We start from the raw sequence: 13,625 nt of genomic DNA on the forward strand, positions 1-13,625 counted from the left end.
AAAGGTAATGTATTAATGCTCTATGTGTAGGGGATTATATACAGAGAGGGAGAGAGAGAGTAAAGGAGCTAGGCCTAATTAGGCCTAGCGTGGGAATGGGGCACGTGATGAGGGTTCTAGTAACCAACAGTTTCGCGTACCGCACGCCTGGCCCGTCCGCCTCAATCACCATCGCCGCATACTCTGCATAACGAAGTCGTGCATCTTCCATGCGAGAATAATGGCCATAGACATTAAAATAGTGCTCTGTCATTGAGAGTTCAAGTTCACTGTGGTTCCAGAACTTCGCTCTGGTATGCTGGTGCTGTAATTTTGTCAGGCATGGCAAAAGGCAGCGTTTCGACTTCCCCGACCATACTGCTTGGTAAGACCGAGACGTTTCGATAACGCGGCAATGCTGCTACGCCCTAGGCCAGATTTCCTTAGCATTGCCGTACGATATCAAATGCACCATGTGCCTCATATATGGGCATCTGGACATGGCTGCGATACGCGAGCTCCATCCTCCTTTCGTCGGTCCCGCCGTGGAGGCCTCGTTCTTCCTGTTTTCGTTTCTTGTTCCCAGCTTGACTTTACTACCAGCGCTGGATCGCTCTTTATAATACCTAATTTTATCAACGGCTAAGCTTCGGAGTTTCCTGTGAAGCGTAGAACCAGGCGCCTACAATTTACCATTCACACTCAACGATCTTTCTCGTATCAGGATGCGCTCCTCTATTGTGCTCCTAGGCGCTCTTTGCGGCCTGTCTACTGCGAATCCACACCCATGGATGTATGGAGTTCCGGAGTACCCAGATCTCGATATGAACGAGGTCATGACACAGGCAGACGTGGACTTGATGATGGCAGCAGCTGAAAACAGTACCGTTACTGCAAGCTCTACAGAAGCCTCGAGCTCTTCTAGCTCAGCATCAGCTTCTTCTGGACAGGAACCTTGCGCGGTTGTCAGCATGGCCATCGCAGCATTACCCTCGGGAGCCCGACCCATCGTGCCCGCGGAATTAGGAGTACAATGTCTGCAGTCCGTACCTCTCGACATGGAAGGCAATGTCAAATTGATCGACGACCTCAAGCTCATGGTCAAGTGGCAATCGAACATTGCATACCTTAAGAACCCACCAAAAGGCTACACCGAAGAGCCCCTCGACATCATGGGCGAGCTGGACACTATGCAAAAGCAGGTAACGGACGGTACCTTCAAAAACGAGTACGAATTCCAGTTGAAGATGCTCAACACGTTCACGAAGGCGTACGACAACCACTTCGCCTATCAGCCTGACATCCTTGCTTCAGCGATGCAGTTTCAGAGACCTCCTGGGTCAGAACTGGTTTCCGTCTCTTCAGACGGTACAGCGCTCCCAGAGATATTCACTTACAGGGATGTCATCAAAGCCAACATCGATTCTTCCTTCAAACCATCGTCTATCAAGGTGATCAACGGCATGGGCGCTCAGGACTATCTCGCAAATGTATCTGCTAGTTCCGATTTTCACGACGCTGACACGCGATGGAACGCCCTCTTTCCTTCGCAGGCTCTGCTCGCATCCGGCACTACCTTTCTTGGAAGCTTCAGGAGTGGCCAGTATCAAGGCCCCAACACAACCCTTGAGTTTGCAAATGGTACTACCTGGTCCCAGATGAATGTCGCTGTTGTAGTTGGGAACTTTACTGGTGTTGATAGCGGCAAAGCTTTCTTCCAGAAGTTTTGCACTGGGCCGAAGCGGGCTGCTCCTGCTCCTGCTCCTTCTCCGACAAGCAATTCCACAAGAACTGCACCTCCCGTGGCCACACCGACTCCCTCACATATTGGATACCCTAAAGCTGAGCTGATAAACCGCAATCTCGCTGTTGGAGGATATTATCTCAATGGCTCAGGATACGAGGTAGGCCACACACACACTTTTACTTTTGTTTATCTAACCAATGTAGAATGTCGCCATTCTCAGTATCCCCTCTTACGAATCTCCTGATGCTCAAAGCTTTCAGAACACGATGCGAGATTTCATAAGGATGTCGCAGAAAGCGGGTAAAACGAAGATGATCTTCGATTTACGAGGCAACGGTGGAGGCAATGCGATTCTGGGTTACGATACTTTCAAGCAAGTATACCCACAGGCGGTCGCGGAGCCATTCGGAGGCACGCGCTTCCGCGCGAATGATGCTTTGAACTCTGCTGGAAAGATAACCCAAGACTTCCTCGCCAACAAAACCTTTGTCCAATCGAACCAAACCGCCTTCATGGAGGTGTTTGGCCGGGCCACCACACAAGCCGATATCTTTGCCCTCACAAGCGGATTCAACTATCAGCATATCCTCGATGTCAACAACAAGGCCATGAGTGGGTGGGACCAACTCTTTGGTCCCGAGCAGATCAATAACGATTCTTTCACCACGACGCTGCGGTACAACTTTTCGGACAGCGTCAGCACAACATACCAGGGCTTTTCAGTAATTGGCTACAACGACAATGCCAACGAAACCAGCACACCGCAGCCCTTCCAAGCCCAAGACATGGTCATGCTACACGACGGCATGTGCTCCTCAACCTGCGCGATCATCTCCGAACTACTCAAGAACCAAGGCGCAGTACGCACGATTGCCGTTGGCGGACGTCCCCAGCTCGGCCCGATGCAAGGAGTTGGTGGTACCAAAGGCGCCCAAGTTTTCGCCTGGGACGACATCCAAGTCCGTATGCAGTCAGTATATTTTCTGGGCTCACCCGAGCAACGAAAAGCCTGGGACGAAACGGATCTTGGCAAAACCGCTTTCGCAACCCAACTCTTCAAGCGATCTGCATACAATGGCGGACAGATCGCCGGCGGCGTCAATCTCAAAGACAACCTGAGACAGAACGATGCGAGCGGTACGCCGTTAGAGTTCATGTATGAAGCCGCAGATTGCAGGATGTGGTTTACGGGCAAGATGATCTCCGATGTAACGGAGGTGTGGAAGGGTGTTGCTGACCGCATGTTTCGTGGCAACGGCACGATGGGGTGTGTGCAGGGCTCTTCAGGAGATCCATCGAGTATCAGTGGAGGAGGGCAATTGAGGGGTGGCGATGGCCAGTTAACGGAGAAGAGTGCAAGCACGATCGCTGTTGCAGGGCAAGGCATGAACGGCAATGGCAGTGCGCCGCAGCCGTTCACAGGCAATGCGCTCAAGACTACGATGGGAAGTCTGGGTTGGGCCGTTATGGCTGGTGTCATAGGCCTGGCTTCGTTCTTGTAGAAGTCAGCAGCCTCTTAACCTGATGCATATCAGGATCTTCGCTTTTCGATGTTAAAATTTCGTTGCAAATGTAAATGTTCATTCATATATACGCTTTGAGAACCAAAGTGTGTAAGTATGTACAGAGAGGTTGCAATTTCAGTCCCAAATAGACGCAACTGCTCCAGGCTTCCAGACGATCGCGCGTGTCTCGCACCACTACTATGATCGTTGCGAACGACAATTTACCAAGCGTTAGCGGACCACTGGTTCACGGTGAACGTAGCAGGTCCACCAGTGAAGGCCTCGGTACCGAATTGGTAAGCTACGATGGAGGTTAGCATACGCATTGACATGGTAGTAGCATTGAGAAACTTACTAATGAGGTTCTGGCTGGAAGCAGGGTAGCCCTTGTTGTTGGTGAGGTAAGCGAAGAACTCCTTGAGGTCGGCCTTGAAGTTGTAGATGGGCTGGCCAACAGGGGGCACGAAGCTGTAGACCTTCATGGCGCCGTTGGGGCCGTAGAAGAGTTCCCAGGATCGGCCAGCAACAGTGACCATACCCTGCGAGGTACCGATGGGCCAGACGTCGTATCTGGCGAGCCAGACCATGAGCTCGTAGTCACCGCTGGACGTGTCGTGGTTGATGTCTGCAGCAGTGAACAGGTCGTATGCGACGTTGCTGCGCTGGTTGGTGGTGTCGTAGACCCAGTAGGCCTCCGTCTCCAGGTTGGTGTACTGGTTCACCTTCTTCTTGGTGATCTGTCGTCCGGAGTAGACGTAGGACTTGACGTTGTCCTTTCCGCCGGCCCATGTCCATTTGGTGTGCCATTTGGCGCCAGTGGCTGACACGCTGTCGACGTAGGTGCACTGCGAGCCCGAGGTGGCGAAGCTGCGGCCCCAGATGTTGTTGTTAAGCTGGTAGCCGTTGCTGGAGAAGTATTCGTAGTCCTTGCAGAGCGTCGCTTGCTGCGCGAAGCCAACTGAGGCGAGAGCGCCAAGGATAAGAGAAACGACCTTCATGGTGGATGTTTGGCGGCTGGGCGTTGTTTTCGAAAGTTCCCTGCTGTTCTGGAACCCATCTCTTCGTGCGGACCGTTTGACCTTTTGTACTTGCCAAATTGCGTCCTCCTAACAGGTATCCCCCATGGCATTGTTACTCGACTTTAGACGGTGGTGATATTTGTAGTGGACCTTCATATATTATGAGCTTCGTCAAGCGCGATCCGTCCCTAGATTCCGAATGATCATCCACATGTTTCTATTGTAGTGGCAATCACCTCGTGGCAAGTGGTGCTAACGCGAACACCTGACATGTGTAGGACCACTACGGAGAAATCAAATTACCTCACCAATGAGAAGAGCATGGGCTTACCTCTTCTAGTCGCGTGCATTGGCATTTCTCGTCTCCCCGCGTACTTCAGCCTCGGAAAATTTACTCGGTCAATCTTAATATTTGCCGTTATCATTTCCCGGGAACCTGGCCTGCTCGAAGTCGTCCAAGACCCCGGAACAATGCCCTAGACCGTAAGCTCTTCCGACTACAACTTCCTCAAACTGTAACAATCGGCTCACCTACTTTTCGGCGGAATTTCGATGATCCATGGGCAAGGTAGGAATGATGCAACACCATTGGTTAAGCTTGACAAGCCTTAGTTCCCATGTGTACAAGCTCCGTAGATGGATGCCAGGTCTACGGAAACGATGCCCGATGTTCCTGGCTGAACGTGCTGTGGGAGCATGGTACATGGAAGTATCTTTGTGCGCTTGCTGCAACTGGAAATCCGTTTCTGCATGTAACCAGAAGAGACTGGCTTACGCTGTTCCGGAAACTCTTAGAAGCAAAGCAGGTCTGTAAAGCTGCTCAGGCTGAGCTGCTGTCTTGCTGGAGGAAAGGAGTAATTGGGTAGACTTTTCGCCGAAGACAACACCTTGCGGTACTAGCCGTGCTTGAATTCTAGACATGAGGACGATGCCCTCGTGATGTCGGAGTGTCCCGTTCGTCTGGTGTCGGGGGAACCACGTTGGCTACAGGGTAGCATGGGCGTTGTTTTCTCAGGTGTCACTTTTTGCCAAGGCGCGCAGCCGCATCTGGCCGCGCTCTCCCTCCCAACCTCATAAGGTCACCTACCTCTCACAGCTTCTTGCTGAAGTTCTTTCAGAGACAACATTCGTGTCATTCGCGCTTGCTTCCTTGTATTTTTTTCCCCATGTGTCAAAGAGCGTTGTGTCAGTTACCGAGGCTTTTTCGGAAGCCGCCGTACCGCGATTCCATCGTCAAAACGCGGCGCTGCGTCCTTGCCCACGCGTGAAGGGCCGCTTTTCGTTTTTGGATCTACCGCATGCCTCATCTTGTTCTATCACGTTGGTGTTCAGCGGTCTTCGTTTTTCGCTCGACGCCTCCGTGAAGTCAGAACCCTTGGAATCCCCAAGCGTTCTTGCACTGGACCTGATACCTAGGTACTGTTGAATGATTTCTCCATCAGAAGCTCGCTCGATAAGAGAAGAAAGAGAGCTGATCCATCCACAAGTGTATGGGCTAGTAGGTTGAGGAGAGGTTTGACGGTGATTAAGAGCTTGCCAGGTGCTGGGCTAGTTCCGTACCTAGCTCTCAGCGATCAAGTACAATCATGGCTACCTAGGTATCATCCATGGTATCTATCACGACGCCATGCAGTACTAAGAAGAATTGAAGCGAGTCTGTCCCCTTTCTCCAATTCTCGCACAGTCTCTGCGAAGAGGCGCGTCGGAGGTGAATGTCCACGAAGAGGGAGGGCATTCCTGATCAGCCAACTCTCATCTTGATTTTGCCCTGAGGCTTGCATGAAGTAGTTGTCATGAAACACACAACCTGCTGTATGTATTGGATACTTGTGTTCTGGGCGGACCGATCGACCCGTCCTCGGGGTTGATTTGTGAACGCCAAGGCACTGAGCCGCGGGCTCGGAAAGTGCTGTTGGCTCGTGCGGCAACCAAGGATCAGCACAATCCCTCCAACTGATCATAACGACTCCAGTACGGCATCGTCACAACAGTCACTATGATCGTTCTACACGAGGGCTAATGACGCGCACACACTGGATTCTCCGGCGAACTTCTGGTGCTTTCGTGTCCTGAAAAACTGGACATCTCTCGACAACGCGACGCGCGCTCCCTCGCTCATTTCCACTCTTCGTGGGCGTCTGCGGCATGACGGAACATCTTGACGCCGCTTTTCAGTGCTGTTCTGGGCGGCCGGATATGGCGTTCTAAACACTGAACCGAGATGAGGGTTGCTAGAAATATTCCATGCTTGCTCCACGTACTTCCAGGCCCGAGACGTGCAGTCACAGCGACTTCATGTCAAGTACATAACGCCGTATAGCGGCCTTTTCTCATTGTCAGGAGCCCTCTAGCAAGACGATACCGAGGCTCTCGGGCTTCGATGGCTCTAGAAGGATTTTCGCTAGATCATCCGAAGGGATGTCCTCGCTCATGTTTCATGTTGCTTGAATCAAGAACCCAAGATGCTGCACCTAGAACCGATCGTCACAGGGGAAGCACAGTGTCGCAACACCGCCTCTTGGATCCTGCATGCCCCATACGGTATAGCTATACGTTCACCTGTCACGCCAGCCTCTGCTCAACGGCCCAGCTGCTTCTAACGGCGGCTCTAGCCCCTTCCAAGCACTAGTCTCCCGTAGGATACGATGGTATTTCATGTTTGCCTGCACGTCTAACCGCCGCCACGTTCCTTGTGGCTGTTTTAGGCGGAGCACTGAACTGACATGTAATCACCAAGCGAGATGGCGATGTCTTGGGACAGTGACTCCGTGTATGGAAGGATTCAGCAAGTATAAAGCCCACAGGGCCTGCCTTCGTTCAAGGGGTACGCTTGACGCTCAACACACTCGTTCTCTACACGTTCTTTTCCAGTCTTTGAATTCTTCGATCTTTACTTCGTCGTTCTCTTCAGACAGTCACTCTTTATAAGAACAATTACTCAACTACCCAATCGACACTTCAAAGTTCCTCGTCCAAAATGAAGGCCTCCATCTTCGCTCTCGCTCTTGCCGGTGCTGCTAGCGCCCACACCACTGTTTACAGCATTTCTGTCAACGGAAAGACCCAGGGTCTCGGAAACGTTCAGGGCGGATACATCGACTCTCCTCCCAACAACAACCCCATCGTTGATGTCACCTCTAAGGCTATGGAGTGCAACGTAGCCAACATCAAGGCTTCCAAGTCCGTTGCCGTCAACGGTGGTGATGAGATTGCTGTAAGTACCTCTATGACATCCTCTGAATAGAACAAGCACTGACGACTTTCTCCAGGTTGAATGGCACCACAACAACGCTGACGCTAGCGACGACATCATCGACCCATCCCACATGGGACCCATCACTGTCTACATGTCCAAGGCCGGTTCTTCCATGTCATGGACAAAGATTGCCGAGGACGGCTACGATGGCAAATCATGGGCTGTTGACAAGCTTATCAAGGGCTCATACACTGGCAAGCCAGGACAGCACAAGTTCACTCTGCCCAAGGTTGCACCTGGCGAGTACATCATCCGCCCCGAGATCATTGCCCTCCACGAGGGTGATCGCATTGGTGGTGCGCAATTCTACCAGGAGTGCATCCACGTAAAGGTCGGTGGCTCTGGTACCACTGCTCTGCCCGCAGGTGTTGCTATCCCTGGTCACCTCAGCGCTCAGGACGCTGGTGTCCACTTCAACCTATACGGCTCATACTCCAGCTACCCCATTCCGGGCCCGAAGCTCTGGAACGGTGCCGGTGCTGCTGCCCCTGCTGCCCCTGCTGCCCCTGCTAAGCCTACCACCACAAAGGTCGCCGCACCCGCCGCTACCACCACCAAGGCTGCTGCCCCTACCACTACCAAGGTCGCTGCTCCCACTACCACAGCCAAGACCACTCTCGCCACTGTTGCTAAGCCTGCTCCTACTGCCGGCGGTGCTACCGCTCAGAAGTACGGCCAGTGCGGTGGCCAGGGCTACTCCGGTGCTACCAGCTGCGCTTCAGGCTGCAAGTGCGTCAAGCAGAATGACTGGTACTCCCAGTGCTTGTAAGCGCTCGTCTGAGTTGCGGGCGTTATCAGGACACTAAAAACGTGATGCTGGTGTCTTTGTGTGTGGTTCATGATGGACTTCTTTTTGGTAAAATTTTGTTAGTGTTTAGTAGGCTCTGCCTCTTGCAACAAGCGGCTTGAGCGTCGCTGCATTCGATTCTTATGTACATACATAATCCTCACGACGAATTGGATTTGATGCCTTTTCGGCTTTACCGGTCTCGCTGCTCTCCTTCTGCCTACACCTACTCTATTCCTTGTTCCGGTGATTTCACGGTTGTCAGAAGAGAACGTGAACAGCTCATATGTGACGAATCTGGTTCTGTCTAGGTGGCCCAAACACGTGATGTGAGAAACCTCGCGTACCTGCCCAGGTGGCTAGGTGGCTGCCTGAATTGCAATACTTCGCGACTGACACTTTACACATTAACTCTACACGCGGACTTTTCGTTTGCGTTGAGATAGTCCACCATGGATGAAGATTATCATATCAGCATGGGTCCCTCAGGTTTTGCTACTGAAGATACATGTCAAATTACAGTGCTGCGCGGCCACGCACGATTCGTCGTCAAAGTCGACGTCGCGCGAGTGAAGGACACAATTTTTGGTAGAAAGCTGCTACAAGAGATGGAGCTTAGGAAAGGGCGTTCGTGGAGCAAGACGAGGGACAAGCCACTTTTCGACCTGGTGCATCAATACTGCCAATCTCTTCTTGAGAGCTTGGCTCCGCGGACGTCACTCCAGGACCTTAGCATTGAAGCCTTTCTCCACTCGCCTACTTATGATCTAGAGCTCATCCAAGGAGACAGTGACGAGGATGTACGGATCGTGGGAGAAGACCAGTGCGCGTACACGCCAGCTTTCTTCACCTCCCCTATGCGCACCGCCGACTTGCCTGGACCATGCAAAACACTACGTCACTTCGAGGCGCGCAACGTTTGGATAGCGCGCACAGCAAATGAGGGGAAGAATCTCGATGCGATTCAGGGCCGAGTAGTAACGGCAGAGGGTGTCCCGCTTTACTTCAAACCGCGAATGGAGCTGCGTGAGGCAGAATTCGAGCGTGAGCTCCGTGTACTCAGACGCATTGACGAAGCCCGTCTGACAGCTCGGCTCAGAGTGCCTAGACTGCAGGGTGTGGTGGTGTCGGGCGAGGCTACCATCGGCATGTTGATGACACTGATCACTTCATCCAGCATGGGGACCCACTTGCGAAGTGCTGGCCTTCAGGACAGACAAGAGTCGCATAAACAGTGGGAAGAACAACTCACAGCCATCGTGCGGGAGCTCCACGCTCACGGCCTTGTGTGGGGCGATGTCCACCCGATGAATATTGTCGTTGACGAGGAGATGAACGCTTGGGCCATTGATTTCGGTGGGATGAACAATGTGGAGTTCGTGGATGACGAGAAGCGCGAGACCATCGAGGGTGACTGGCAGGGCCTCAGGAGAGTGTTTCAGGAGTGGCTTCCAGACGCAAAGAGACGGAGCCAGTGGTAGTGACGGTGAATGGCGCAGAGACGTCAGCTGTGCCACGTGTGTGATGGCCCGGTAACCCCAGTGCGCATGTCACGGCGTGTACCTGGCTGTGTTGGGACACCCGGGCCAGGTCAAATGCCATGCTTGACTAAGCCGGCTATTTGCGCAACAGGACCCTGAATCTCATCATTTCGCCGCCGACACTCGGACAACCGTGTCTGGGCCTCTGCGGAGATTGACAAGTCTTAAAACATCACAACATGCCTCACTTTCACCTGCCCCCTTAAGTTCTTCTCCAGACTCATGAGAGCTCACAAACCACCATCATGATCGCTCCTTCCTGCGCCTTTACCCGTGTCGGCTTGAGGCGCATTCCGAACGCCCCTTCCCCTCGGAACAGCAATCCCGGCACCTTCGAACGCGCACGCATCAACGTCCACCCCTCGAATGTCGTCCGCAGGCCACATGTCTCGGGGCCAAACACAGCAGGCAGAGTCGCGGACAATGCGCAGACGATTCCTGGGCCAAGCTGGCTTTGGCTCCAGCCCATTGTCGGACCCTTCCGCGCATACGGTCGCGCACAACAAAGGAGGCCATACAGGACACAACTCATATCTTCGCTCGTCATATACTTTATCGGCGACCTCGTTGCGCAGACCATTGCGCCCGAGGAAACCCACAAAGTGGCAGAAGATGCGGACGACAAGGGCTGGGTTCAAGAATGGAGCGACGGCCGTGACTGGGCCCGAACAGGGCGAGCGCTGATAATTGGAGGAGTCAGCTCTATCCCATCGTTCAAGTGGTTCATGTGGCTGTCAAACAACTTCAACTACAGATCCAAGATCCTGTCGCTTTCGACCAAAGTATGTGCCTCTACTGCATCCTCTGCGAACGTTTGCTCATTACCCAACAGGTCTTCATAAACCAGGCGTTTTTCACACCATTATTCAACTCCTACTTCTTCGGCATGCAGTCGCTTCTATCCGGCGCTACGATACCCGAAATCGTCGAACGCATCAAGAACACAGTGCCAACAAGCTGGATCAACAGCTGCAAAGTCTGGCCCATGGTCACGGCATTTAGCTTCACGTACATCCCGATAGAATACAGAAGCATATTTGGTGGTGTCATTGCCATTGGCTGGCAGACATACCTTAGTCTGCTCAACACAAGAGCCGCGGCAAAGGAGGGGAAGGAGCATCTAGCGACACACGACGCACCCGTAACCGTCCGAACAAATCACGCTAGAGTCGAGCATGGCATGTTCGGGCAGAAGTGCGCTGCGTAAACCACAGCTACTGCGCAACCAACTCGGAAGTCTTGCTACACCGTTGCACAAGGCAGCCCGCCATACGACTATTGTCGAAACATTCGTTTGCTGAACTCTCAGCTACTTCCATTTCCTTTGTTCGATTACAATAATCACAAGACGGTACATTACGCATTAGACGGAGTAAAGGATTCGGTCGATACCACGGGCGCTGCATAAAGAAAGCGCGAACACATCAGTCATACCATTAGAATTTTATCTATTTTCGCATACCTCTCGCTTGCTTTTCTGGCCTTTCTTCAGCCCCTAACCCACGGCCCACTCAACAACAAAACTTACGGCGGTTCTCGGCCCGAGGCTTTAGCAATACCCACGCGGCACCCACGCGGCTCCCACTCTGCTATGCCAAACGCACGTCATTTACACGAAAGAAGGCCTCCAGGAACGATAAGATCCGCTACAATTGCGATAAATGTCTGAATTAGGAGTCAGGACCGTGGCAAGCGCCGTGTGATGTCATCATGTCGAGCGCAGTAAATATGAACATGAAAATAATTCAAAACAATCTGTACATGCGCTTCGCTTCTAGACAGCACTTTTAAATACCTTTGAGACTATCCTCATCACCTTTTCCATATTCTGAAATACTGAATCTCCATTATGTCTACTTCTGCAGGCCGGCGCATAGACGAGGAGGCGAATACATCATGGCGCCAACGCTCTGAACTCGAGAAGATGGCCGATCTACCACAAAGTCTGGACGATGAACTTTCACGGCTCGACAAACAGTTTTGGATCTCCGGTTCTAAACTGAAGGAGATCGTCAGCCGCTTCAGAGAAGAGTTGGAAGAAGGCCTTACCAAAGACAAGCAGGAGGGCATCCCTATGAACATCACCTGGGTGCATAATTTGCCTTCGGGAAAAGAGAAGGGAACGATATTGACTATTGACCTTGGTGGTACGAATCTGAGGGTTTGCAAAGTAGATCTGCATGGAGATGAAGGCGGGAAAGAAGGAGATGGGAAGCACAGCATGGAGCAAGAACAATACAAGTTACCAGAGGAGATGAAGACCGGGGATGCCGATAGTCTATGGAACTTCGTTACAGAAAAGGTAGCGGCCTTCATCCAGGATCACAAGCTTGATCAGCAATACAGCGTGGAGAAGCCCATGCCATTGGGTTTCACATTCAGTTACCCAGCGACACAGAAACGTATCGACCACGCAGTCCTGCAGACATGGACCAAGGGTTTCGACATCAAGGGCGTAGAAGGCCAGGACGCCGCGAAGCAACTTCGAGAGAAGCTGCAAGAAAGGAAGCTACCGGTCGAGTTGATTTGCGTGATCAACGATACCGTCGGTGCCATGGTGGCCTCCACCTACAATGACCCCGAAACGATCGTTGGCGCTATTTTTGGTACTGGCTGCAATGCAGCTTTCATGGCCAGCCTCTCAAGAATTGGAAAACTGGACTCCAACGACGACAGAATCACAGACGCGTCATCCCACAACGGCGCAACGAAGGGTGAAGAGAAGATGGCGATCAATTGCGAATATGGCGCCTTCGATCAAGCCAAGCGTGTGCTTCCCCTGACAAAGTACGACGAGCAGATCGACGCAGAGAGCCCGCGACCTGGAGAGCAGACTTTCGAGAAGCTCTCCGCTGGCCTGTACCTAGGCGAGATCTTTCGTCTCATACTCGTAGATCTCCTCGATCGCAGTCTCGTTTTCAGTCAAGCCTCAGACCAGGGACTACAAAAGCTGCGTGAGCCATACAGTATCGATACAGGCTTCCTATCTCAGATAGAAGACGACGAGTCGCCCAAGTTCACCAAAACACGCGAACTCTTCCACTCTACACTCTCGATCCAGCCCACAGACGTCGAGATCGAGCTCTCGCGTAGACTAGCTGAGATGATCGCTGTGCGTGGTGCGCGACTGTGTGCCTGTGGTGTAGCTGCCATCTGCACCATGGAAAGTATCGAGAAGGGTCATGTAGCTGCCGACGGGAGTGTGGCAAACAAGCATCCAAAATTCAAGAGGAGATGGGCTAAGGCACTGGGTGAAGTGCTGGGATGGAAGGAAAAGGACTGTGGAGGAGATGGCCCGATTACGATTACCAGCGCAGAAGACGGGAGTGGAGTTGGTTGCGCGATTATTGGGGCTATGGAGTTAGAGAGAAGGGCGAAGACGAAGACTCACTAAGGAAGTGAATTTTGGTTGTGATGAAGGTACGCATGTCATAGATCAACACGGTGTTGACAGAATAACTGCCGTGCTCGTTGCTTCTTGGTTGGCTTGGGCCTAGCTGTGCCGCGCTCATCTACCGAGGTTGTTACGCAGTCAACACATTGAGGCAGTGTAGTAGTTCATCTTCAACCTCTTCAAGTAAATGTATATCAAATTTTATGGATAGAGTGCGTCACCAGACCTGCACTGCTGATCTAGAAGGTCGTCAACATCCACGATGCTTTTTGCTGGTTCGCCCAAGGTACGACAAGTTGACCTCGGCACATGAAATTTTGAAGAAGGCACGACGTGTTCACGGAGTCACCCTGATGCGCTCGTCCGCTCAGCTCCATACACAGCCTCCTGAATACTA

At 52.3% G+C, this 13,625-nt stretch overlaps 6 protein-coding genes across 6 annotated transcripts; 5 read left to right on the plus strand and 1 right to left on the minus strand.

Annotated features, from left to right (window-relative positions):
- Window positions 1-770: 770 nt before the first annotated feature.
- Window positions 771-3,228, plus strand: J4E83_001927 (uncharacterized protein; the record flags this gene model as incomplete). Its single annotated transcript, XM_049328880.1, has 2 exons — window positions 771-1,883; window positions 1,930-3,228. The coding sequence occupies 2 exons, from the start codon at window positions 771-773 to the stop codon at window positions 3,226-3,228; spliced, it is 2,412 nt and encodes an 803-aa protein (XP_049191852.1).
- A 224-nt stretch (window positions 3,229-3,452) lies between these two features.
- Window positions 3,453-4,229, minus strand: J4E83_001928 (uncharacterized protein; the record flags this gene model as incomplete). The annotated part of the gene is made up of 2 exons (XM_049328881.1): window positions 3,453-3,532; window positions 3,587-4,229. The coding sequence occupies 2 exons, from the start codon at window positions 4,227-4,229 to the stop codon at window positions 3,453-3,455; spliced, it is 723 nt and encodes a 240-aa protein (XP_049191853.1).
- A 2,998-nt stretch (window positions 4,230-7,227) lies between these two features.
- On the plus strand, window positions 7,228-8,275 carry J4E83_001929 (uncharacterized protein; the record flags this gene model as incomplete). The annotated part of the gene is made up of 2 exons (XM_049328882.1): window positions 7,228-7,464; window positions 7,520-8,275. The coding sequence occupies 2 exons, from the start codon at window positions 7,228-7,230 to the stop codon at window positions 8,273-8,275; spliced, it is 993 nt and encodes a 330-aa protein (XP_049191854.1).
- Window positions 8,276-8,745: 470 nt separating this feature from the next.
- Window positions 8,746-9,774, plus strand: J4E83_001930 (uncharacterized protein; the record flags this gene model as incomplete). The annotated part of the gene is made up of 1 exon (XM_049328883.1): window positions 8,746-9,774. One exon carries the CDS (start codon window positions 8,746-8,748, stop codon window positions 9,772-9,774), a length of 1,029 nt encoding a protein of 342 aa, XP_049191855.1.
- Window positions 9,775-10,079: 305 nt separating this feature from the next.
- On the plus strand, window positions 10,080-11,041 carry J4E83_001931 (uncharacterized protein; the record flags this gene model as incomplete). Its single annotated transcript, XM_049328884.1, has 2 exons — window positions 10,080-10,616; window positions 10,667-11,041. 2 exons carry the CDS (start codon window positions 10,080-10,082, stop codon window positions 11,039-11,041), a joined length of 912 nt encoding a protein of 303 aa, XP_049191856.1.
- Window positions 11,042-11,683: 642 nt separating this feature from the next.
- Window positions 11,684-13,228, plus strand: J4E83_001932 (uncharacterized protein; the record flags this gene model as incomplete). The annotated part of the gene is made up of 1 exon (XM_049328885.1): window positions 11,684-13,228. The coding sequence occupies one exon, from the start codon at window positions 11,684-11,686 to the stop codon at window positions 13,226-13,228; it is 1,545 nt and encodes a 514-aa protein (XP_049191857.1).
- Window positions 13,229-13,625: the final 397 nt, after the last annotated feature.

The sequence above is a fragment of the Alternaria metachromatica genome (assembly GCF_023757995.1).
Source record: "Alternaria metachromatica strain BMP 0045 chromosome Unknown scaffold_3, whole genome shotgun sequence".
Taxonomy (NCBI): domain Eukaryota; kingdom Fungi; phylum Ascomycota; class Dothideomycetes; order Pleosporales; family Pleosporaceae; genus Alternaria; species Alternaria metachromatica.